The following is a 26,955-nucleotide window of genomic DNA, read 5'->3' on the forward strand; positions in this document are numbered from 1 at the left end:
GAACCCTTTAAGAGGGTCCACATAATTTAGACCTTATCAAGTGTGAACCAATGAGAATTTCCAGCAAAGGATGTAAAATGCAAACCCTATCCACAAAACCAGGCCATTTTCTTGCCACTTTAAACTTGTCAATTCACATGAAACAAGATCTCAAAAATTGCACAGAAATAATGATGTCTTCCCATATAGCCCCTTTCACTACAACCCATCATCATCCATTGGCAAAGCCATTGCCAATTTCAAGAACAGCAGCAACTCATTTGTCCTTAAATGGACTGCATTTGCACAAGGTCTTTGCTTGCTCATCATCTTCCTCTAATGAAGAAATACAAGTCCAAAGGAGGTATGTATGTATCTATGTTTGTGTGTGTGTTATCAAATGGCAACAAAAATTGCATTCGGGAGTTGACTAATCTGGTCCCGGTTCGTTATATACATGTGTTCATCTACTGTTTTCTAAATCCACACCTTAAAAGAGGTGTTGTGTCATTGCAGGAGTGTAGCATTGGGGTTGGGTGGCTTGGTGTTGGGGTTGCAAGTTGGTGGCGGCAATGCGAGTGCCGCTAGGCGACCACCGCCGCCGCCACAACAGGAGAAAAAGGATCCAAATGTGAGTGGTGTGACAGCAAAGGTTCTAGCCAGCAAGAAGAGGAAGGAAGCCATGAAAGAAAGCATAGCTAAATTGAGAGAAAAAGGGAAGCCTATTAAAGAATCCATTCAAGAGCCAGAATCATCACAATGAGGCTGTAATTTTTTTATTATTATTATTTTTTTTTTTCTAATGTCAAGTAAGTAAAGGCTACACAGCCTATTTTGGACTGTTTTCAGTAATTACTGAATTCAGATGAAGAAAATGTTAACAAATAATGTAAAGAATCTTGTTACATTCAGAAAATGGTTATTTTTGAATGTATGTTTTCACTAGCACATATTATGTTCATTAAGGTATGAATGCAAGTAGCAATTAAGGGTTGGCTAAGGTGCTTGAATTGAGAAAATTTCGGCATATAATCACATAATATCCTAATGATAGAAAATTTATATAATCTATATACGAAACTTACTAGTTAGTCTATCACTATAATCGTCATTGTCCATAAACTATTATGTCGCTTGAGATCTGCTCAATTGTAAGTCACATAATCTTTTATTGTTAGTCACAAATTCTATTCCATAAATATGTGATCACCTATAATTGCAAAAGTAGATCATATGTGCTCACACTTTCTTGAATGGTAAAAGAACATATAATTTAGGTCATATATGTGAATGAATATTATTGACACTAGAGAATGGAAGGAAAAAAGGTAAATAAAATCATGATCAAGTCGACATTATTTTCCAGAAGTAAGAACAACCAAACTTGAGGGCCCAAAACATGTAAATTAAGCTAACCCATCGAACTCTAATTCTCACAATCAATGAAAGATGCTAAGAAGAAGAAAAAAACAGACGAGCAGTTATGTTAGTAATAGGACTTACTGATGAACTATGCTCCTAGTAGTGCAGTACACCCAACCGATGGCTCCAGTTTTATCAGGTAGCTTGCACCTCACAAAGCCAAGCAAACAAATCATAAAGACAACCTGCATCCATATGGCTCCTAGAAGACGAGAAGACACAGAGATCCAAGTTAAGTATACCTCACAAAAAAGAGATTTAGTCATCATCTTCCTCAAAACTACATACTGAAATCAAGGGGGTTGGTTATACGGAAGGTTATTTGCAATGCTTATGAATACATCCAGCTTCACATGTGCCAAAATGGAATAGCAGCAATCTGAGTCATTAAGAAATAATAATATGTTGTACAATGTTGCAGGGTAGAAAATTCGAAAACATGTGCTCAACAAAATATCAGGTCTTCACATTCCCAAAGAATCTGGAAAGTGGTAGAGGTCCACCGGCCTCTTCACTTTCACTGCTAGAGAGCTTAGATCTCGAGCCATGCTTCTTTTCTTTCTTTCTTCTTCTCAACTTTGACTTTGATGATCTTCTTGATTCCCGCTCATCATCATCACTGCTTGAAGTTTCTGATGATGAACTTGAACTGGATTCTGAGGATCGCCTTGATCGCTGAAAATGAAATTATATCCTTTGAAGTTAAAATTCAAAGTAGTTTTGTATCTAAGATGAGGAGCTGAAATTCATCTTTCCACGCTTGAATACCATTTCACACACAGAGAGGCATACCAATAAACATATTCATGTAGCAAGATCACACTTCTGGGAAAAAAAAAAAAAAAAATATAAGAACTAATGACAACATTTAAAAATAACAAAAAGTTCTGATGGAACTGTCTACGGAAGCAAGGAAATGATAGCAACACCTCTATGGAATAACAGTTTCAATACACAATTTACAGTATTGATGAAACTAGAAACAGAACTACTGGTGGGAAAATAGACAGTATCACTCCAAGCACATGCACCTTATTTAATCTTTTCTCCTGGGGTGTATAATCCCTTTGCAGACCTATATAATCGAACAGTCCAATCAGGATGGACCATATATACCTACAACTAAACCAGAACTAGAGACCACCCACATATTTGATCAGCCAATACTTTTTCTTTGCCCCTCTATCCTTCTTATGTAGGTCCCCTGAGATGCAACAAGTATAAAAAATGTACTATGGATCTTTTCCTAACAATGCAGAGGATATTATCTGCTCATTCACAGAGAAGAGAAGTGATATTCTTAAATGCAACAGCCTTCCCTTGATCTACAAACATTGACTCATTTCACGGGTAGGGAAGAAGCCATTTTTGTGTCCATGTGCATCTTATATTTTTGGATTGGAAAAACAATAGCAGAAACTAGGAATAAGATGCAGCAATAAACTTAAGCTGTTGCCTATGGATGCTAAAGATTAAGGAGACAAAATTACATGGTGGGTAAGAGAAGTTGAGATATGAATTCCATGCTGTGGAGTGTGGATTGACTTTTGAAAGAAAATGATAAAACTTGAGTTGAATAAAGAAATAAGAAAAAAAGAGGGCAGATACTTGCTTACTGGGAGAAGCGACGAAATCAGTTTCAGCTTTCTTACCTCAGGTAATGAAATCTATCCAATCTTCAACCATAACAATTGACACTACAATTATATCATTTATGAAGAGAGCCAAACAAGAAAATTTATTGCAAGCAGCACAGGATAGGTCAAGTAGCCATTGAAGCAATTTCAGAGTGCAAGAATTAACTAAATTTTTGGTTGTTTAGTTGCCGAATATGGCATTTCTAGTTGATCAATATGTTTGGTTGTTCAACTAGCTGAGGGATGTACTATATGTCAAAGATTTTCCCCCTTTTCCATATAAGGCTCAAAAGAAGGAAGCTATACAAAAAAAATATCAGGTTCCAGGCTGCAAGGTAGTATTTCCTCTACATGGCATACAGGGTCATCATTGTTCGAATATACTTACCTTCCAAAAGCTTTTCCATGCAACCTGACAATCAAGCGTTTAACATGTTCGCAGAAGAAATTTGGCAGCAACAAGTGCATATGCAAAGATAAATCAAGGGCTACATAGTGGCCCAAATCAACTTTTCACACATTCTATTCTATATAGATTAATACGGAGAAATATATATATATATATGCATCTTTAATAATTTAGTCACATAACACAACTGCATGACATATGAATGACAATTCATAGGGAAATGATTGTGCACCTTTCTCTTCTTGCTGCTATGTTTCTTCGAGTCTTTCTCTTTTCTATCTGCATTGAAAATAAACATGACATAAAAAGCATGATCATTAAAATAATTGTTAAAATCCTGATTAATCCAATTCCGTACCCTTTTTCCGTTTGGATTTTCTGCTTGAGTGATTCTTCCCCTGAGCAAGTTTACGTGCCCTTTCAGCATCTAACTGAGCTCTATACTCTCTCATCATTCTATCTTTATCTGCTTCCAATTCTCCCTTTCTGATTTCTTCTTCCTAACAAAAATAACATTAGAATCTGATCTGATTCGACAAATACAAGCAAGTCTTAATAGAATAATGACTATACCAACAATTATTTGAAAAAAATTTCCAGCAAGATACCAAGGAAACTTAGAACATTAAACACCATAATCATAGTGTAATGCATTCCAAAAGAAGCTAAGGAGGAGGGTGTGGCTTTACACTACAAAAAAATAATATATTTATAACAAAATTCCGTCCCTAAAGTTCCCGTAGTTAACGTAATTCCGTTCCTAATTCCGTCTCTAATGTCATTAGTAACGGAAAAAGTAGATTTAGAGACAAAAATTTTGTTACAAAAATAATTTTTTCTTGTAGTGTTAGCTGTAGGGTTATTACAATTTTTGTTATAATCCTTTGTACCAGTACAACATAGTAATAATGTTAGAGGTTTTTGAGGCCTAATCAAGATGCACGACATCCGGGAACATCAAAGCCTTAAATACACCATGAATTTTCACACCTAGCCTTGATTTGAGTTTTCAAGGTTGGATAAGGATCATTTTATATTAGTTCTAGGTAGATAGCTGATCAGCAGTCACTAAAATTTAGAAGCATTGGCACAACCGGTTAGTTACACTTGTGATTACATCATTTAATAGTTCCTCCAACCACAAACAACTGTAGGACTTGTAAGTACATAACATAAAATATTAGCCGAAAAGAATAAAGTGAAGGCAAAACAAATTCCAAAAGCTATATAGAGTCATAACTGACCTTCTGCTTCTTTTTGAACTCCTCCCATGTAACTGTATGAGAAGTCCTGAGACTTGCCAAACGAGCAGCATGCCATTCTGGAGAATGAAATGAACCATCCACCTGTGACTCTCCTCATCAGAAGAAGCCAATCCATATGTGCAAAATGTAAAAGAAAACATATAGGTCTAAAAGTCTTGCACCATAAGCAAGTAAACTACCTTCATTAACTAAGTACAGGACTTTGTATAAAACTCCTAATAAACCCCGCCATCATCAAGAATCATTTATTTGAGTTAACTCTCATACCCATATGCTTTAACAGAGAAGCTGAGGCTTAAACTTTTAATGCCAATTATTAGTGTAGCACCACTCCGTAAATTCTTATGTGTTAACTGGTCTGCCATGGTGCCAACATCTGGCTTCTATCTGAGCATGATGTACTCATTTTTAGGTCTCTACTAACTGCAAATATCAGCCTATTCTCAAAATACTTCTCCACAAAAAAACAGATTCCATGTACACTGTCTGCTTCAATTCAATTTAACATAAATTATTTCTTTTAACTTAATTTTCAGAAATTGGGTATTCAGAATTCTCATAGCCCCCCATTAAGGCTCACAGGCCTCATCACTCAGAGCTTTGAAAGTTCATTTACAAATGAATCCGACAACTAAATGATTCTACCCCAATCCACCCAATTGACCCAACAAATCATTTCACCAAGAAATCAGAACATCGCACTTTAAATAAAAGTAACAGAAAGAACCCTAGTTTCCAATCCTGGAGTGACAGGTAAAGAAGGGAAACCATAACTTCACACTCCATGGACGCTAATTAAGAGAGCACATAAATAACTGCTGGGCGGACTACATCTGAGCATCAAATCTAGAACAACAAATAACTTCCAACTATGTCTTCCCAAAATCATAACAAACCCATCCGATTTCAATTGAATCTCCTCCTAACGTAAACATCAGCAAAACACACCAAAATGAACTGCACCTTTATATAAAATATACATATATACAGAAGATTAAAACAAAAAAAAAAAAGAATTAATAAACAGAAAACGATACTAGAGTTCTAGAGATTCAATACAGCGAGCACATTAGCTAGAGCTGTAATCACAGCCTGTTAAAATTGAAAAACCATTGTTGAACTCCAGTATGAAAGGGTACGAACCATTCCATCCTCAACCTCTTCCGGCGCCGCTGAGCTGGAGCCGAGCCGAGCTCTCTGCATCGCTTTGTACGCTTGATTTTTCCCCATTAGAACTAACCTAAAAATTCTCAAAACAATAATACTCTAGCGAGATTCAGGCAGAGCAGGAAAAGATCAAATCGAATCCAGAATGCATCGGAAAGTGAGAAATTTATTGTTGGCGAAGGAATGGAATTGGGGAGGAGGAGGATTGAATCGTGCTAGACAATTTGAGAGCACTTCCATGATTATATGTGGATATGAAGGGAATTAATTGATGATACTGACTGAAAATCACCCCCCAAACGGTGTCGTTTTAACCTAAGCTATATATATATATTAATGAAATTAAAATTTTAATTTTTCTTTTTTTTTAAAAAAAATTAGTAAAAATTTTCGAAAAGTGTTTTATGTAATACTGGTGTGAGAGAAAAAAAAATTTATTTTCTGATTTTCAAAAACTATCTAAATAAAAAAAAAATGGGTGGAAACTTATAAGCAAACACAACCTTACGATTTTATTTTATTTTATTTTTTAACTATATTCGTTAAATTTTTACTTCATTATTAATTTAAAAAAAAATTAATAAATCAATATTTAACTATTATTTTTTATCCAACATTTATTTTTGCGTGACTATCTTTATTACATTTTCTCTTTAGTACTCATATCACCCCGATGAAAATGAGAATGAATTTTTTCAATGTAAAAGGATTGCCCTTAAAATATAATATTTTTGTTTTACTTATCTCTTTTAATATGTATTTATAACTTTTGCATCACCAAGAAATTTTCTATCAAAATGATCATTTAAAATAAACATTTGTTCATTTGATCTATAATTTTCAGAATTTGACCAATCAACAATATGTCATCAACATAGATCAAAAGAAGTACAGATATGTTACCAAAAATCTTAAAATATAAACAATAATCATATTCACTTCTTTTAAAATTTAAAGATTTTATGCACCCATCAAACTTTAAATTCTATTGTTCTAGCTATTGTTTGAAATCATTAAGAGTTTTTTTTGTAAAAAAAATATACAAAATAAAAACTGGTTTTTATCAGCAAAATTCTAGTGTTATTTCATGTAAATATGTGCCCCCAAAACACCATATAGAAGTATTGTTTTCACATTAAATTGTTTAAGTTTCTAATCAGAATGAGTTATTAAAGTAAGAATAACATAAACAATAAAAGAATTTTACAATAAAAAAATATTTTATTATAATCAATGTTTTTTTTTAAACCTTTTGCCGTTAATCTTGTTCTAAACCTTTGACATTTTGTTCATCCTCATTTTTAACATTAAACAATCATTTACAATAAATAATAGAACAATATTCAGGATTTCGGATTAATTCCAAAGTTTTATTTACTTTTAAAAAATTCATTTCATCTTGCATTGTTTGAAATCATTTGTTTCTATGGTTTGATCTTACAACTTCACTGAAAGTCTTAAGTTTATTGTCATCAAAAGTATTAAACATATTCAATGCATATGAAAATTAAATCATAATCATCTATTAGAAGATGACTTAATATTCCTTCTTGGTATTTCATTACACACGAACTGACACTAAATTCACACAAATTCGAACAACTTGGTTCAGAACTAAATATCACATTCAAACTTGTTTCGTAAGAATGACCTGATGGTGTGGGGGTTGGACTTGTAACCATTTTCTATAGGTGTCAGTTGACCGTCGACTGCTACACAATTGTTTTTCGGGTTGCTCTTCATCTAGAAGAGTATATTTTTTGTGTAAATATGAGCCATAATAGTTTGTGTTTTCACTGTGATCTTGTGTTATATTTTCAAATTCCAATAGAAGTGTGTATTTAGTTCTTTTGCTTATTTTTTATTTCATATTTCGATCCTAAACTTTACAAAAGAAAATAAATATTCCAATAATATTTTTATCGTAATTTTCACTCTACAAACTCTCTCTTATTCGAATTATCGTCTCACAATGTGCATTTCTCATTTTTTATACATTCAATTGAATTCTCTATTCAATAAAATATAATACTCCCTCCGTCCAGTTAGAAAATATACATAGTTCTATTTCGGGACGTTCAATTACAAAGTAACCATTTCAATTAAATACTTATTTTTTCCACAAATACCTCTATTTTACATTACATTGTTACTTTTTTATAGTAAATATATACTTTTTGCTTGGACGGAGAGAGTACTATTTGGGCTTGGTCCGTTAAATCATGCAACTCATATTCTTTCTCCTATTACCTAATTTTGTTTGTAATTTGACTATCTCTTCTACATGATTCTAAAGGTGTGTTTGTTTGGAAGACTTCCCCGGATATTCACTATTTACTAATTTTATTTTTTTTCGAAAATATCAAATCAAATATATATATATATATTTTTATATTATACTAAATATCAATTTTACATTCAAAATATAACATCAACAGTCATTTACATCGTACCATTATTTCAATTCAATTTTTTTACTATTCAAATCCCAGTTCAAAATCCAAATCCCCAAACAAAAACACCCTATGTGTGTGTTCTATTTATTTTTTAAAAATCATAATAATAAAAAATAAAAAATCAACATACTCTAAAATCGATCTAATAAAATCATTATTCTTCATCGCTGATCTTTCATTACAACATAATATAGAAGATCTAAATCCAAGTATTGTACATGTCTCTTTTGCATTGTACATTCATTACATTAAACTACATTAATCTTGGCATACATATATCCTTGATTTTTCACTTCACAATTAAGGCCATGTAAAACTCAGCCCACAATGTATGCATATTCATTCATTCATTCGATTCCCTTTCGGCTTCGGCTCAAACCCTCGACTAATAAAAATCATACCTTTTATGCGACGCCCGCAGCAGCCGCTGCGCGTTCCGGGCTGCTGCCACTTTGCTCACCAGTATCCGCCACTTGGCCTCGTCTTTCTTGCTCTGTTGCTGCATCTTCACCTTGAAATGCCTGAAAACATTCGCCGCCAACGGATGAGTTGACTATCATATATCACTACAAAAAATTAATGTATTTGTAACGGAATTCCGTTCCTAAAGTTCACGTAGCTAACGTAATTTCATTCATCTTTCCGTCTCTAATGTCATTAGTAACGGAAAAAATAAATTTAGAGACAAAAAAATCTTGTTACAAAAATGATTTTTTCTTGTAGTGTATCTCATTGATCCGCAAAGAATAGATATATTTACTAATAATTATAGTATAAGGATGTATTTGCTATGCATTACTATAACCAGGGATTAAGTAAAACCGGGTATAATAATACTATAGTAAAAGTTTGCTAATCTCCTTTCTTTTATAGGTAGTATTAAATAATACTAAGGTATAAAAAAACTATTTTATCTATCGTTAATAATTAACTTATTATTAATTTTATCGTATAATTAAAAGTATTTTAGGCCAAATTAATAATTTTATACACCAATTCATTACAGTAGACATTGAATTATTTTAGCATATGATTATATAATCTATTAAAATAATACATGTATTATAATCATATTCTACAAAGTAAACGCACTCTAAATATATAAAGACTAAAATACAAATTACAAAGGTCTATGCATACTATAATACTAAACAATGTGTATTGAAAAAAGACATTCGGGTATAAATATGTAAAGACTAAAATTCAATACCAAATGCCTATATATTTTTTTTTTAAAAAAAAATTATATTGAAAAAGGTATTCGAGTATTTTTATGTGAAGCAATGTTGTAAATGTCTATATCTACTAAAGAATAATAGACATGTGTTGTTTGTTCATAATTACATGTGTGTTGTATAAGAGTATATTATGCCCTAAAATCAATTGTGCGTTGTACGTAACTATAACATTTTTTGTTAGTTTATGCTCGGTATTTGTATTATACTAACATATAAAATATGTTGTCTGTAATATTAAATAATATTGTGTGCTGCCAGACAACACACAATGTACTTTTCAACACAGTGTTAGAATTTTGTATTTTATTAATACTACGAGATCCTAGCTTACTAAATAAAAAAAACATATATTGCATTATAAACATATACTAAATAGCAAAATGAGTCTATTATAAGCGCTTACCGGCAAAGAGGGACTTTGCAACAGTCGGGGTCGTGGCACATACGAGAGTGAAGCTCGAGAAGTTGCCACATTCGTTTGCAATGGACGCACCCGCCGGGTACTCGGGTCTTGCAGCTCGAGAAATGGCGGATCAGTGTCTCGAGACCCTTGCAGGCCGGGAAAATGCAAGTCCCCTGGCTGCCTTTCAACGCTTTGTCACGGGGCCCGATTGTTCGACACCCGTCTCTGCAGATGTGAAGCAGAGCCTCCATCGCCTCGTGGAGTTGGAGGTACACCTTTTTCTCTTCGATTTTCTTTACTCGCTCTTCTTTTCTCTACGCGATTAATTCAGGCAAGTCATATCTTTAGGGCTGTTGAATTACAAATAGAGTCGTAAAACTAACAACTTGTACGACCAGAAAAAATAAAAATAAATAAAAGCTCGTTCTCTAAGCTAAACGATAATAGCTTTAATGTAAAAGCTCGGATTTTTAAGCTAACAAGAAAAAGTTACAGATTTTTTTTTTTTTTTTAAATTAAAAAGAGTAAATTATATAACACTTTCTTTGTTTTGTTTTAATAAAAATACACAGAACACTGGCTGTTAATTTAAAGAAAATCCTTTTTGTCAAAAGCTGATGTTTGATTCCAAATAAAGAGACTCAAATTAAGCAAGTTTTATGCAAATAAAAGACGTAATATCTTAAATAATTTTTTTTGAATAAAATAAATAAATAATTGATCAATCAATTATTTATCTTTATAGTTTTTGTAAAAATAAGATAACAATTTGTCTCTAAAAACTATAAAACACAAGATTAATCAATTATTTATTTATTTTATTTTATTAAAAAATTTATTTAAGATATTTTATTTCTTTTATTTATATAAAATTTGCATTATTGAGTTCATATTTACAATCAAATACTTCCTCTGTCCCAAATAAGGTGCAACATTTATTTGGCACGAGTTTCTAGATGGGTAGTATTAAGTAGGATAATTTATAAATTAGGTAATGTGATGGAGAGAGAAATATATATTTTGTTTTTTTATTCTGATGATGTAAGGGAATAAAGTGTGGGGTAGAGATTAAGTATAATTAATTATTTCTTATTTTGGAAATGTTGCAGTGTTTGGGACATATCAAAAAGAAAATGTTGCAGGGTGTTTGGGACGGAGGGAGTAAGGATGAAAAGAGTGTTTCTGCAAACTTTACATTGACACGAAAATTTCTCACGCAATAAATAAAATACGAGGTGTTTTATGCATTTTTACTAAAACAAAATGGGGTGCTATATAATTTATCCAATTAAAAAAGTGGATAAGAAGCTCACCGATTCGGCCTCGACAACCGACTCCAATAGCTCTTGCTCGATCGCAGGATTGGCGAGCCTCATCACTTTCCATGCTTCGGTGGCGGCAACGGTTTTGAAGTCTCTAACAACCATACGAAGACAAAAGAGAGCGAGTCGGGGCGCGTCGCAGCTTCTCGCCAGCTGCAAAACATCGACGACGTTTTCCTTATTCAACCAACCGTGCTCCAGAAAATGCTCGCAGATTCTTTTAAGAGACGGGACGGCGTAGGAATGCGATAAAACGAGTAGATGAAGGACAAACTTCTTCATATCCTCGTCGTCATATCTGCAAAACAATTCCAAATGATTCCAAACAAGCCACAAAATAATAAACCAAAATTGTCCATAATTTTCATGTAATTTATAAATTTAGCGTAAATCTTTCAGGTATTTTGAAAATTGCATGACGCCCCAGAAATCTCCGCAATGCAAAAAATATAGATAGTAAATAGTCTTCACATTATATAAAAATATGAAAAGGAATTTCTTACAACGTTTTTTAAAACATAAGGAGGTACCATGCAATTTATAAAATATAAAAGGAAATTTATTTTGAGTTTCGAAACCATTGGAAAATTATGGATAATTTTGCCAAACAATAAAAACATCAAAAAAAATGTAAATATCGAGGGCGCGCCTTAGCCATACCGAGAAGAATAAAGGAAGCGGACGAAAGCAAAGAGGGCATCATACGGAACCCCGGGAATCCTCAAAACTCTCACGCCATTCTTACACTTTGTCTTATCTAAAAAACTCCCGACCACCGGCGACGCAACACTCTATAAAACAAGAACCAAATAAACACAAGCATAAGAACCCGAGCGAAAACTACTTCCCGACAAATATAATCAAGAATTGATCGAATACAAACCAGAATGCTACAATGAGCTGCGACAATCGACCCATTCTCGGCAATTATATGTACATCGGCTCCATATCCTTCATTGAAAAGCTTATCCCACAAATCCCTCGTTTCTTTGGGAACTCGGCATTGCTTAGCTAATGGCCTAATCGAACTTTTCCCCGGCAATGGAGGAGGTTTCGGAATATTGACAATACAAGAACCAAAACACTTCGAAGAATCTGATGAATTCCCTTCTTCTTCTATATGTATATCCAACGGCTGATCTAATGCATCCGCAATGGACGGCCATGATATTTCGACAGCCACAGTGCCCATTAGCTAAGAGTTTCTTAACCTCAGAAACTGAAATTTTTTTATTTCAATAATAAGAATTCGAATATATTTATCGTTGTGTACAAAGGATTTAAATAAATAAGAATCTGCAAATCTCTTATCAAATGAACACAAAATTCAGCATTACACAAATCAATATATGCAAATGAAGAACAGTAAATCCAACAGGGAAGAAATCAGAATCCATTAAACACAGAATTGGAATTTCTTGAGGATAAGCCTAAGAATTCTTCCATTTGAAGTTTCTTCAGGAAACTTTGCTTCCAATGGAGTTTGGCTAATTGCATTAGAAGCAGAGACAATTCAGGTATATATACAAATAGATACAATTATATATGTATATATATATATATATCTTCAATGGAAAGGAAGGTATGCAATATGCATACACCGATTCAGAGAAGTAAATTTTTGTTCGATACAGTAACAAATTCTGCAATTCAGAACATAATCAAAGCTACAAAGTACAATTCCGCCATGAATGTTTTTTAAAGCTTTTTTCAGAGTGATCTATTCGACGAAAAAAAAAAAAATTGAATCCGCAAGACGATCAGTTGAAATCAAAGAGCAAAACTAATTCTAATCGGAAACTGATCGAATTTTTTCCAAATAAATAAACAAGTCGGAGCTCACCTGCAACGGTAGCGTGTGCGCCTTATCTTCGGAACCGGAAATTAATTAGAACCAACAAATAAGGGTAAAGTATGGCGTTCCCTAAAAAATATTGGGGGCAGAATTCATGTGAATATGGGTTGGGGGGTAGTGGGGCGGCGGAGGGGGTGGGGGTGGGGGACTGGCAGTGCAGTGGTGCGGTCGTGTTGTTGCTTTTGAGACAGTGACGTGGAGTTCTGTTGTTGTGGTATCGTCTGCGACTGCAATTGGCAATGGTGACGAGGATGATGGGTGTGATGGATGACAGATTTTGCTCTCCAGATTCGGATTGGGGGTTTGGTGGAATTAATTGTGGCTTCCAAATTCAGGTTGTATGAATTGTAATAATTGCTGTTTGATTTTCCGCCATGGATGCTTTTGATTGGAGGTCGAGCGAGCTATTTCGCGGGTCCGGGTCGGGTATTTTATGGGGTCGGGCATTTGGTGTTTTTTTTTTTATCGGAGTCGGGGATTTGGTATTGGGAATATGGGATGTGTTTTGGGCTCAATTTACATAAAGATATTTTGGAATATTTTGTAATTTTAAAAATAATCGAGTCAGCATCCCATTTAAAAATTGTCATTTTTTATTTTAGTTCGTTCTAAATAAAGTTATTATTTTCTAATTTAATATAATAAATATTTTTTTAACTTATAATATATTACACAAATGTCATTATTTTTATATTACACAATATTAACGGGACATTTTTTTCTTTTTCACTATAATCCATTATAATACTAATATTAAAGAAATCTACGAGTAAAAAGTAAACGACAACCTTGCACCGGGACGAAGGGAGTAAAAAATTATATTTAATCTAATATTTTTTAAAAAGAATTTATATATTTAACTTAATGTTTTTAAAAATATTAAAATAGTACTACATCCATTCCATAAATATAGTCTTAATTGGGTTGAGTAAGGAATATTAATATTATATTGGTAGTTGGTAAAAAGTATGGATAAAAGATTTTTGCTCTTGTGAGTGTATTAGTGTAAAAAGTAGTGGCAATTGTGTAATAAAAATGAAAAAGTATGAGTAGTTTTACGGTGATATGGTTATTTATGAAAAAAAAACTATTGTTTTGAGACAGACAAAAATGGTAAACAAGACTATTGTATTGGGACGGAGTGAGTATCAATCATCCAAAATATTGTCTAAAAAAAAACTCTTTTGGACAGTTACAAAATAATATTTTCTCGTCCAGTCAACTTTAGCTGAGACGTGTATTAATAAAAATAACTATGAGTAATAAAAATAATTATAAATTAAAATTAAAATAATTATATAATTTAATTAAAATAAAAAAAATTACGAATTATAAATTTAAAATATAAATAAAATAAATAATTATATTTCGAAAAAAAAAAAAAAAATTGAATGAACCAAAATAGAAGAAGTGTGAGATGTTTTTGCCCATAAAGAAGTGTTCTACGGTTTTTTAATTAATATTACAAAATAAATAAATTGATAATAAGAGTAGTATTTAGTAGGAGAATCGCATTATACTAATGGAGTATTTGTTTATTTATTTATTGGCTGAATAGATTGAGACTTGAAAAGATTGATGGGCTTGAATGGCCGGTTTTGGACGTACATACCGGCCCATGGGCCCACATTTATGAACCACGTGTCTTAAACCAATAAGAAACTGACACGTGTATGCACGGGCACACTCCTCCGTCGGGTTTTTTTTTTTTTTTTTCTTACGTGAAAACCGCATAGGCTAGCCATGAGCTTTGGGAGGAATAGTATATTTGGTACGTGAAAATATAGATATAAAAAAAAAAAAAAAAAAAAAAAAACTTATTTTTTTATTTGATTGAAATAAAAAAATTAAAATTAAAGAATAAATTATTTTTTAATTTATTTTTATGTGTAAAAAATGATGAGAAATAAAATTAAGAAAATATGATATGTTTACTACTCCCTCCGTCCCAGATACCTGCTACAATGTAGACACGGTATTTTAGTAAGGGTGTAATTAGTAGATAACTAAGAATGTATTAGTGAAAATAATTATTCTATAATATAAATAATTATAAATTAAGATTAAGATAACTAATTAGTTTAATTAAAATTAAAAGAAAAATAAAATTAAAAAATTTAAAATGAGATTAAAGTGTGTAATCATTTTCCAAAAAATGAAAGTGACATGGAATATGGAACGGACAGAAACTGCAACGTGGACATGGTATCTGGGACGGAGGGAGTATTTTTTTTTCAATTTATATTTTACAATTTAATTTATATTTATTTACTATTTTTTCTATTATTTTAATTTTTTAAATTATTATTTCAATATCATAAAATATCACATCTAAATTGTTATTAAAATAAATTATCAAATTAAAAAAATAATCAAATAAATACAATAATATTACTCTTATCCAATTTATTACCCTCTTCGTCATCCGTCTCTAATGTTTCATTTACTTTTTACGTCATTATGATTAACCTTAAAATTATTCTTATATTTGTATAATTTTTTGTGCAAATTTCTTTATATTAGTATTACAAAACACTAATTAAAGTATTTTTGCAATATTTTTTTTATTTGTATTATATTTTGATATTATAATTAATATTCAAAAATCAACCTGCAAAAAATAAATGAGACGCTCGGAGTCGAACGGACATAGTATTTTTTAGTAATCAATTCATTTTTTTCCCACTAGCAATATATCATCATCTCTTTATACACAGATCATTGTATTTTTTTTATATATATTTTTCTAAGCTTATTCACTATTTTATCAAATAAAAAAATTAATTTTTATTGTCTATTTAATTTATTTTGGGTATGTTTTTTTTTTGGTAAAATTTTCTCAATTCTAACTATTTGAACTCTGTATTTTTCGAAAAAATTTTTTTTTTTCTCTCACAAAACATCCCATCAAATATTATTTTTATATCAAAATCAAACTATTTTTTTTCCAAACTAATTTTCATTCTACTGTCATTATATTGCTATATTACACATATTATTTTCTCTATAAATAAATTCAGAAATTATGAATTACAGTACTTTTATTAATTAATTGCATTTATATTTTAGGGGCAAAATTATTGATAAGTCGGTTGTAGTTTGAAAATTTTGCATAATATAATTTAAAAACTATATAAAATCCTCTCGCTATTTAAAAAATATTGCACAAAATTCATTTTGGAGTTTATGTACCAAATTTTTGAAAATAAAAAAAAATAAAAAAAAAAAAAATTTACAATTGTTTGAAAATTTTGTATAATATTTTTCAAAACATTAGAAAGTCATGTTATAGATTTTTTAAATCACAAATAATTTATAAATAATTGTCATATTTTAGGAAATAAACATCTTAACCACATTACTTAACTACATGCACTTAGTAATTTAAACTGAAACATTATATAATTATATTGTTGTTGTAATAAGAATATATTTATCAATTAAGAAAAATATAATATAGTTCCGTAAAAAATGATTTGATAGTATAGAGATGAAAACGCGATCGTAAAGTTATAATTTCAAACTCAATGTTTCTAGGTCTTGCAAGAATAACGGTCACCTTCTTAAAAAAATAATAATAACATAACGTAATGAATATATAAATTTTGAGAAATAATTAATTATTGATATCTTCACATTTTCATTAATTTTTTCTTAATTAAAATAACATTAAATCAGTTTTTCTCAATCAATATAAGTTATACGATTAAATTTTATATCGATCGGACAATATAAAATAATCTGGCATTATGCTGAATCCGTCATATCGATCGGACAATATAAAATAATATGGCATTATGCTGAATCCGTTATAGGATCAACAGAAAACCTCTGTCCATCAGTAAACTTCTTATTTGAATTTTTTTGCAGGATTAAGATAAATTAATATTTTATAAATATATAGCGTAATAAAGTAATATAATGTCCATTTTATCCTTAAAAAATAATACTCTTTAGTCTCATCGAAAGGTTGTCATTTTTCATTTTCGTCCGTCCTAAAACAAAGTTTTCATTTTCTAATTTAGTAATTGTACTACCTACCTAACATAATAAATATATTATACAAATATCGTTAATTTTATATTACACAATACTAGTAAAGGTATTCTTATCTTCTTTTATTAAAATTCAATATAATATTAATATTAACAAATATACATATAAAAAAGTAAATGATAATCTTTCATTGGACATGGGAGTTTAAAAAAATAGTAAAAAAATATGAATGATTTAGTATTTAGTTAATATTTCTTTTTCGTAAAAAATAAAAGAGTTTTAATTTATTCCGACAAAATATAGACGAAACAAGTACTATCAAATATTAGCAAACAAAAATTAAGGTCATTTATAAATACAACAAGATGAAATTGGTGTGTTTGTTTGGGGGTTTGGATTTTGAGTTGGGATTTGAATAGTAAAAATTTTGAATTTGAATAGTTGTATGATGTGATATAAATAGGGTTTGATGTGATGTTTTGAATGTAAAATTAATTTTTAGTATAATATAAAAAATGAAAAATAGGTATTTGATTTGATGTTTTTGGGGGAAAAAAATTGGATGAATAGTGAAAATCCACCAAAATCCTTCAAACAAACACACCCATAATTTTAACAAATAAACTTAAGGTCATTTATAAATACAACAAGATGAAATTGATATTCAATTTACTTGGTTTATTTTAACAAATAAACTTTTAACGAGCTTAAACAAGCCAGACTCGCATATAACTCGTTTATGTTTCCGCTCTTTCATAGTCGCAACATTCATTAAAATTTCAGAAAAATACCAGAGTCGAAACTCAAATTAAAATAGATCAGAAAATGAAATCAAAGAGGCACCCAAATTACGATTTCTATAAGGAGAGGAGAGGGGAGAGAATCTCGACAAAATATACAATGCTCGCTCGCAATTTACGACGTATTTATAACATGAAATTGTCAAAGAACATCTCCAAGTTTTTTTTTTTTTGCAATCACCACATTATTTAGATCGATAGGGCATAGTATACAATGCCGTCAAGGCTCTTCGTGTTTCTTGGTGTTTCTTGGCATTATTGATCGAATCATCCGTGTCAATACACTTCTCAACAATTTCTACGACACCAACAATCCGCAACTCCCGGCCTCTATAATTATCCGTCCTTTACACTCAACATATCATTCGTAGCGATATCTCTTTTATTTCCTGCATAAAGAATCGATAAAGAAAGAACTCCAAGCGCATCTATCAAACGATCATGTAACATTTAGCGACAAATGTCATGCTTGAACATTTCAAATAATGATTATAATTCAAATTTTTTATTATTCCAAAACAGACCAAAATTACCAAAACATGGCCAAACAAACCAATATTGTTTTATACTTCATCTCTACGTTCGATTCTTTTCAAAAAAAAGCTACAGAAATGGTTTTGAGCAAAATTTTTCATAAATGTGCGTCGCGATTGGGATTCGATACAATTTAAGAATGGTTTTGTATTTGTCTAAAAGCTCAAAATTGGCTCCAAACCAAAGTTAGCACTTTTCAACCCGCAATAAAAGTATATTATTTTCTCTCACAAAACATTACCGTAAAATACTATTTAAACACTACAAAAAAAATAGTATATTTGTAACGGAATTCCGTTCCTAAAGTTCACATAGCTAACGTAATTTCATCTCTAATTCCGTCTCTAATATCATTAGTAACGGAAAAAGTAGATTTAACAACGAAAAAATTTTGTTACAAAATTGATATTTTTTTGTAGTGAAATTAAAATTCAGATAAAAAAATCAATCTCGGATCAAAACCAAACACACCCTATGTATTCTTATAACGCGCAGTCATGAAATCAAAGTTTAGAACGAGCACGTACCAAGGGAGTCTGAATGTCTCTTTCCACCATCCGTGTTTAGAACAGTTCATCACGACTTTATCCAACCGTACAATGATCTCGGAAAATGTTGGCCTCATATCCCTGTTGGGATGCCAGCATTCCTCGATCAGCCTGGAAAATACACGCCCGTTAACTCTGTCTATTTCTTGAGTAAGAAGAAACTTCAAAACCATCGAAAGAATTGCAAGAATGTCTAAAGAATCTGAGGAATAGGCGATGTACAAAATTTACGGTGTAAACAATGCGATGTGGTTCCTAAAATCATCGATTTATTAAGAAAACAAATTGCTACTCACTCTTTCACTTCAGGAGGAAATGATTTGGATTTTGACTTGAACGGTGGTCTCTTCCCGTCCAAACACATTAACTTTGCCGCTTCATAGGGAGGCTTGGACGAAAACGGTGGCGACCCCTCCACCATCTGAGCGTCCGAAACATAATTAAAAGTTCATAAAAAAGTGGGAAAATAATCGGAAAAAAATAAAAAAGAAAAGAAAAGAAAAGATACCTCATACAGCATGACACCAAAGGAATGTACGTCGGCACTTCTGTCGAATACTTCATCCCGATAAATTTCAGGAGCCAAGTAGACACCTACACGCGGCAAGGAAGAAAAAACAAACATATAATCATACAGGATGAATTTCTATGCATTATTTCTTTCTTTTTTTTTCCATAAAAAACTACGAAGACTCACTTGTACGGTCTACGGCATTAGTATGAGCTAATTTTGCTCTATCCGGGGAAATTGTCGAAAATTCAATTACACCGAACCCTGATACCTTCAGCTGCCCTCCGAAATCCAGCAAAATATTTCTGGCACCTTACCCGAATTGCAAATATTAGAAACAAGGTACCGAATGATATATAGCGCAGAGATCTGAGGTACTAACTCAAACATTTAATTGCCTTACTTTGGCTTTAGGTCGCAATGTATAATCGACTCGGGCTTGCATTCGTGAAGATAATTCATGCCCCTGTATCGACGAAAGTATTATCAAATTTACAGCATCCGGCATCGGGGCTATAATTTTAGAGAATAAATAATAGCTCGATCATCGCATAGATAATAGGATTTAGATAATTATATTACCGAGCAATGTCCAGGGCAAATCTTAATGCTTTAGATGGAGATAGCCGGCCTTTCTTCTGAAGATAGGTCCCTAGATCGGCCTGAGTATTTAATAGCACAAGGTAAGCTATACGAAAGATACACACATATATATATATATATATTGATGGGGAGCATTTTATTACTTTTGACTGATACTCGAGCACGATCATCATCGGTACATTTTGGGTGACGGCGCCGATGAATTGAACTATATTGGGATGTCGAACCTTTTCTAACAAGGTTAACTCATGCCTGAACAGATTTCTGCAGCGTAAAAACATAGGAACACATCATAAAAATCGAAAACATAGTTTATATCTGCGCCGACATAAATTCAAAAAAAAAAAAAAAAAAAAAAGAGATAAACATAGGCAAGTGAAAAGTCGATGTGCATACATGGAGTCCGGATCGGCATGGCTGTTCTTATCAAGTATTTTCACCGACACTTTCGTGCCATTCCATTTCGCAACTTGATATGAGCCCTATACACAAATGCGACATCCATAATTCAGAAAGATCGCATATTTTTCATTTAAAACATTAAGTATAAAATCTATTGTTTTATTCAAAACATCAATTCAAACACTTATTTATACAGCATCAACCAATGTTCCAATTTAAAATTTTATTATTTCGGAAACAAACAATACACAACCTTAGCTATGCCATCACTTCTTCGAATTTGAATGTCCAACGGATTGAGCTCGTACTCGGGAACCTCACGAGGATTTGCGACAGCCATTGGGGTTTTCCTTGTTTTCTAGAAACACATAAACAAAAACATCATCATTCACACCCGACCAACATCAAACAAAGAAGCTCCCCACAAAAATTCCATTCAATTACCGGAAGCTTCGCCCCGCGAGCCTTCAAAAGATTATAAACATCCATGTTTCCATAGTATTTGGCATCCGCGGCAGCCTGTCCACATATCCAGAATTCATTCCATTGAAGAACATTGATACTATCCATTGCATCAAAGTAAAGCAAATCAACAATTCTCAAAAACTAAGCGCCAATTCGATCAAATTCATGTCAAATTCACAGAATATATATGTCGAAAACTAAGCAACAATTCAATCAAATTCATATCGAATTTACGGAATACACACACACACACATATATATATATATAGAAAACTAAGCACCAATTCAATCAAATTCATGTCGAATACAGAGAATACATACGTATATATATATCAAAACTTAAGCACCGATTCAATTAAACTTTATGTCGAATCTACGGAATATATATATCTCGAATACTAAGCACCAATTCAATCACATTAATGTCGAATTTACAGAATATATATATCTCAAAAACGAAGCACCAATTCAATCAAACTTGTGTCGAATTACTGGAATATATATATATATAGGGAACTAAGCACCAATTCAATCAAACTTATATCTATATGTATGTATACATATCTATATATAGGAAACTAAGCACCAATTCAATCAAACTTATATCTATATGTATGTATATATAGGGAAGAGTTTTTACAGTGCTTCCCCATCGATCATGGGCGTCGATGTTGGCCTTTCGAGCGAGCAGAAGCTGGACGACGTCGGCGTGACCCTCGCAGGACGCCACGTGTAACGCCGTCCTGCCGTCGAGATCAATGCTGTTGACGTCGACGCCGTCGTCGAGCAAGTCGCTCACGCCGTCCACGTCCCCCTTGCACGCCATGAACAGCAGCTGCATTGTGGAATCCAGATTCTGCGGCACGCCGACCCCATCGTTGGCGATGTCGTCCGGCACCGGATTCCTCCGGATAGGGTCCAGCGACGACTGCCTCCCGAAACTAAATCGGAAGTTGTTCCGCCTCGGGTCCAGCGAGTTCTGCCGCCCGAAGCTGAACTTCCCGCTCTTCCGCAGCGACCCCGTCGAGAACTGCCGGGAGATCCCCCGCTTCAATTGCGCCGCAATGTCCATCCCCACGCCGGTCGGCCGGAAAACAAAAAAATAAAGGGACGAATCCGAATCCGAAACCGAATCCGAATCCGAATCGAGAAGAAGTTAGTTACAGAACCAAAAACTCAAACGGAATTAGACCTCAATTTCGCCCAATCGAACGCCGAATCCTCCCAATAAACAACATCCGGTTGATAATTTCAACCAGGGTCTCCAGAGCTACAATCAATTCATAAACACAAATTTCTCAGGGAATAATGGAGATCGAAAGCAAACAATCAATCCTCAAAAAAATCTGTTCCCCGACAGGAAGGTTAGAATAATTCCGGCGGGCGGGCGGGCGGTTGCGGCAGAAAGCCCACAAAGGGGGAAAGGGAAAACGCGGAAGGTGGGGAATGAAAAGGGGAAGGATTTGGGGAATGGGAGGTGGAGCAGAAAAGCTGGAAAACGGTAGATTTGGGCGACGGTGCAGAATTGATTAGAATAGAACAGAATCTGGTATTCTCCACAAAAGGCGCTCGCTCGCTCTGCTCCGACTCTGCTCTGTTCAACGTCCTCAACTTGCTTACCGACATCTGAAATGCAAATAAATAAATAAATAAATAAGCGCAGCTCCACTTCCAGCGTGGAAGGAAGAAGATTATTACTGGGGGAGGGATCCCCTGTGCTCCTACACCCGGCCCCAGTGTATCAGTCCACTCCCTAGTAATAACACACTCCAGTCATTATTATTATAGAAAAAATCAACTTTAGCTTTAATATAATTAAAATTAATTAATTTTGATTTTAATATAAAAATTTTATTAATTTTAATCTCAATATACTATTTTCATCAGGTTATAAAGTTTCAATTATTTTTGCATATTGATGTTGAAATATTAATTATTATTATTCCATTTTAAAATTATAATCTTGGTTGCATTGAACACGAAATTTAAAAAATATTAATATTATACTAATAGTGGGTAAAAAGTATATGTAAAAGATTATTTTGCCCTTGTGAATGTATTAGTGTAAAAAATATTAGTATTATATTAATAGTGGGTAAAAAATATATGAATGTATTAGTGTAAAAAGTAGTGGCAATTGTGTAATAATAATAAAATAGTAAGGGTAGTTTTATAGTGATATGGTTATTTATGAAAATAAGACTATTATTTTGGGACGAACACAAATAATAAACAAGACTATTGGAACGGAGGAAATATATCAAAACGTATTACAAATTAAAAAAAAAAAAATTACGAAAATACTTTTATTAGTGTCTTGTAATATAAAAATAATTTTAATATTAAATATAATGACACAAAAATATATATGACCTCTTGTATTAATCAATGTTAATTTTACTGTTAAAAAAACTAATAAAAATACTGACATAAATATAACAGAACTAATGAGACATCCTATTAGGATCAACATAAGGGTGTTCCAAAATAATGTTGCCATATGCATTCAAAAATCAAATAACTCCAAAAACTACATAATATTAATATCAATCTAATTAATTTTTTTTTTTTCTATGCATTTTTCTTTTTTTAAAAAAAAAGTAATACGTAATATTTATATTTTATTAATAGAAGTATTATTTAGTCATTATGCAATTTTTATAAAATTATATTTCGTCCATACGATATTTATATCTATTTGATCATATACAAATTTTTTAGAAATGGGTAAAAAAAATTATAGTAAAAAAATAGAATTACTAAAAAAAGACAAGATTTCTTTTTTTTTTTTTTTAATTACAAAATAAAAAATGGGCAAAATTTTGAATAACATAAAAATATTGGCTTTCTCTACCCAATATTAATTTTCAATTGTAATTTCTAAAAAATAATAAAAAATAATACAAAATACCTTTATAAAAATCAAAAGAAAAAGTCAAATGCTCATTAGTAAAAAAAAAAATTCAACTAAAAATAATATATTTGTATTTTTTTACATAATTTTTTGTACCACACACTAAAAATCAATTTATTTAAATATGTCCGCATATGACGAATTTTCTTGTATAGGAAATATCTTAAAAAGATAAAAGAAAAGCGAATTAAAGCAACGGCTTTTTTATCTTTTGATTTTAATTTTTTTCATTATATTTACTATATAATTTTTAAATGCGAAATTTACAATTAATAGTAAAATTCAGGTCGATGTACAAACTTGATTTCATAATATGAAAATTTGATGAATTTCCTAAGTTATGCTAACTAGCAGCGACGAAACTATCATCTAAATTTCGAGGGGGCAAAATATTATAATTTATTTAATATTTAGCTAATAAATTTAAATAAATAATAATAACATAATTATATATTTTTTCTGTTTCATAACTAAATATTCAGTTGTTTTTTGCACGTAGTTTTAGAATTATTAGTATTGTATTAGAATACAGTAGAAAGAAAATATAAATAACTAAAATAACCTTATTAGTATCATATTGGCCCGTCTCTGCTAGTGAGTACAATCCCCGAAAAATAAAAGTGCAATAAATAAATAAACTTATGATTCCTAGATAAATTTCCAAAGCTTTTATGTGATTGAAAATGTCCAATTTTGCATGAAGATCGGGTGTTTATTGGCGTCTTATCAAATATTGTAGTGGGCGTTTTGGTGCATATAATATAATTGCAGAAAAATCAGAATAGAATTGCATAGACAAATAAAAATAGAGAATAGAATTGCACTGAATAAAGAATGAGAATTAATTCTTTTATTTGGTAAAATAGAGAATTAGTTGAGAAAGATACGAAAAAAATAGTTTTAACGTGAGAATTCATGAAAAAAATATATATACGATGAATTTTTTTGATGAATTTTTGAAAAATAAATTATAAATTATATACGATATTTTATAAAATTATATTTTAGTACATTTTTTTTTTTAAAAAAAGCATACAAATTAAATACTTAAATAATAAATTTAATGTGATATTTGTAAAATTAAAATAATATAATTTTAAAAAAAATATAAAAATTAAATAATACTTCTAAAAAAGATAAATAATAATAATAATAATAAAATAATACTCATTTATCTTCATTTCTGGATACGAATACGAGAGAGAAATGAAATAAAAGAAATAAAAATAATTTATTTCTAACCTTCTATTTTTCCTACTCAAACAAAAAAAAAAATGATGTCAAAATTCTTAAACCCCCCCTCCCCCCTTAATTGAAGTGAGAGTTGGACTTGTGACCATGAGATCATATGTTAAAACCACCTGTTGTCATAAGAAAAAAATAATGTATTTTCTATTTTTTAAAGCGCATGATTATTTATTTATATGACGTGAGAATCCGCAACCGCTAAACCACCGGCCGGATCGTTCAACCCCCATACCACCAGGTCATTCCTTTCCAGACAAAACCCATGATTATTGCTTGTTTGATTGATTGATTGAATTCAATCAATTTTAAATTATTGTTTTTTGTTCTTATCAAACAATTTAATACTATATTAAATTTTTTGGCCGTACTAAATTTATTTTTAAATAAAAATACATTTAGTCGATGGTGTGTTTGTTTGGGGAATTGGATTTCTAATCCACTGTTCAATCTCATTTTCCCCCCTCCCCACTCCCCCAAAAAAATTATCAAATCAAACATTTATTTTTTATTTTTTATATTATACTAAAAATCAACTTTACATTCAAAATATCATATCAACACCTATTTATATCACATCATACAACTATTCAAATTCAAAATTTTTTCTATTCAAAACCCAACTTAAAATCCAAACCCCCAAACAAACAACGTTCAATCAATAATATACAATAATTTATAAAATGAAAATATTAGTATTAAAAATTATCCCATTAATGCAACAATAAAATTGTAAAATTTCATTGGTATTGTGTAAAATTATTAATATTAATTTAATAAACTTTTGATCAATTTCAATGAAATTGAGAGTTTGTAATATATAAGTGGACACCCTTCAATTATTTGTAAATATAAAATTATTTGATATTAAAATCGAATCTAACAAATTACTTGAAATTATGAACTGTAATTGAAAGAAAAATTCGATGAATTGAAAATATTTGTAAATAGTTCGAACCGAATCAAAATTAAGGAAAAAAAAATATATATTAAAAATCATTTAAAATTCAATTAAGTAAAAAGATTTGCAAATATACAATATTTGTATTCAAATCAAATTTGTTCAGTTAATCAAAAATTTGGTTCGACTTAATTCGGTTAGACGGTTCGATTTAGTTCAGTTCGTTGGTTAGACGGTTCGATTCGATTCTTTTTGTAAACCTAGTAATCTATTCAGCAAGTCTATTTAATTTGAAAATTTTATTTTCTACTCTTTCCGTCCCAGCTAAATTGTCCTATTTAGCTTAGATACGAAGTTTTAGGCATTGTGTAATTAATAAGTAATTTAGAAGTATATTAGTAAAAATAATTATGATTTAATAAAAATAATTATAGATTAAGATAAGATGACTAAATAGTTTAATTAAAATGAAAAAAAGTATAAATTATTAAGTTTAAAATGTGATTGAAGTATATAATTATATTTTTTTTAAAAAAATAACAAATTATGTGGAATATACGTAAATAGAAATATGAAACAAATTAAGTGGAACAGAGTATTTTTCTAGTTTCACTATTGTATAATCTTTACTATTAAGTTTAAAAATATATTTCTATCGTCATTCAAATTTGTATTCAAATATTTCGATACAAACAAATTTTAATAAAAACAAAGAATAATAATTATTTTTTATAATAATTTCTTTTCTAAAAAATGATAATATTTTTTTATAAAAATTCAAAAAATATAATAATAATAATAAATAATAATATAAGCAGACAGAGCTAATAAAAAAGTAAAGGGTAAACTGTTTTTTAGTCCGTAACTGGACTCCTTTATCATT

At 31.0% G+C, this 26,955-nt stretch overlaps 4 protein-coding genes across 4 annotated transcripts; 1 reads left to right on the plus strand and 3 right to left on the minus strand.

Annotated features, from left to right (window-relative positions):
- The first annotated feature begins 50 nt into the window (after positions 1-50).
- LOC127242723 (uncharacterized) lies at positions 51-927 on the plus strand. The gene is made up of 2 exons (XM_051262392.1): positions 51-343; positions 496-927. The coding sequence occupies exons 1-2, from the start codon at positions 51-53 to the stop codon at positions 740-742; spliced, it is 540 nt and encodes a 179-aa protein (XP_051118349.1). The 3' UTR covers positions 743-927.
- An 822-nt stretch (positions 928-1,749) lies between these two features.
- On the minus strand, positions 1,750-6,131 carry LOC127242680 (uncharacterized). Its single transcript, XM_051262322.1, has 5 exons — positions 5,856-6,131; positions 4,692-4,793; positions 3,806-3,947; positions 3,680-3,726; positions 1,750-2,076 (listed from the first exon to the last, which is right to left on the minus strand). The coding sequence occupies exons 1-5, from the start codon at positions 5,940-5,942 to the stop codon at positions 1,858-1,860; spliced, it is 597 nt and encodes a 198-aa protein (XP_051118279.1). The 5' UTR covers positions 5,943-6,131; the 3' UTR covers positions 1,750-1,857.
- Positions 6,132-8,472: 2,341 nt separating this feature from the next.
- On the minus strand, positions 8,473-13,468 carry LOC127242520 (BTB/POZ and TAZ domain-containing protein 3). The gene is made up of 6 exons (XM_051262071.1): positions 13,142-13,468; positions 12,182-12,517; positions 11,959-12,089; positions 11,290-11,596; positions 9,977-10,290; positions 8,473-8,856 (listed from the first exon to the last, which is right to left on the minus strand). Exons 2-6 carry the CDS (start codon positions 12,488-12,490, stop codon positions 8,721-8,723), a joined length of 1,197 nt encoding a protein of 398 aa, XP_051118028.1. The 5' UTR covers positions 12,491-12,517; positions 13,142-13,468; the 3' UTR covers positions 8,473-8,720.
- Positions 13,469-17,975: 4,507 nt separating this feature from the next.
- Positions 17,976-22,645, minus strand: LOC127242686 (integrin-linked protein kinase 1-like). The gene is made up of 12 exons (XM_051262334.1): positions 21,653-22,645; positions 20,992-21,066; positions 20,801-20,905; positions 20,542-20,627; positions 20,289-20,409; positions 20,125-20,204; positions 19,946-20,008; positions 19,729-19,847; positions 19,540-19,625; positions 19,328-19,452; positions 19,011-19,142; positions 17,976-18,338 (listed from the first exon to the last, which is right to left on the minus strand). The coding sequence occupies exons 1-12, from the start codon at positions 22,082-22,084 to the stop codon at positions 18,332-18,334; spliced, it is 1,431 nt and encodes a 476-aa protein (XP_051118291.1). The 5' UTR covers positions 22,085-22,645; the 3' UTR covers positions 17,976-18,331.
- Positions 22,646-26,955: the final 4,310 nt, after the last annotated feature.

The sequence above is a fragment of the Andrographis paniculata genome, unplaced genomic scaffold (assembly GCF_009805555.1).
Source record: "Andrographis paniculata isolate CXL003 unplaced genomic scaffold, ASM980555v1 Contig87END, whole genome shotgun sequence".
Lineage (NCBI taxonomy): Eukaryota > Viridiplantae > Streptophyta > Magnoliopsida > Lamiales > Acanthaceae > Andrographis > Andrographis paniculata.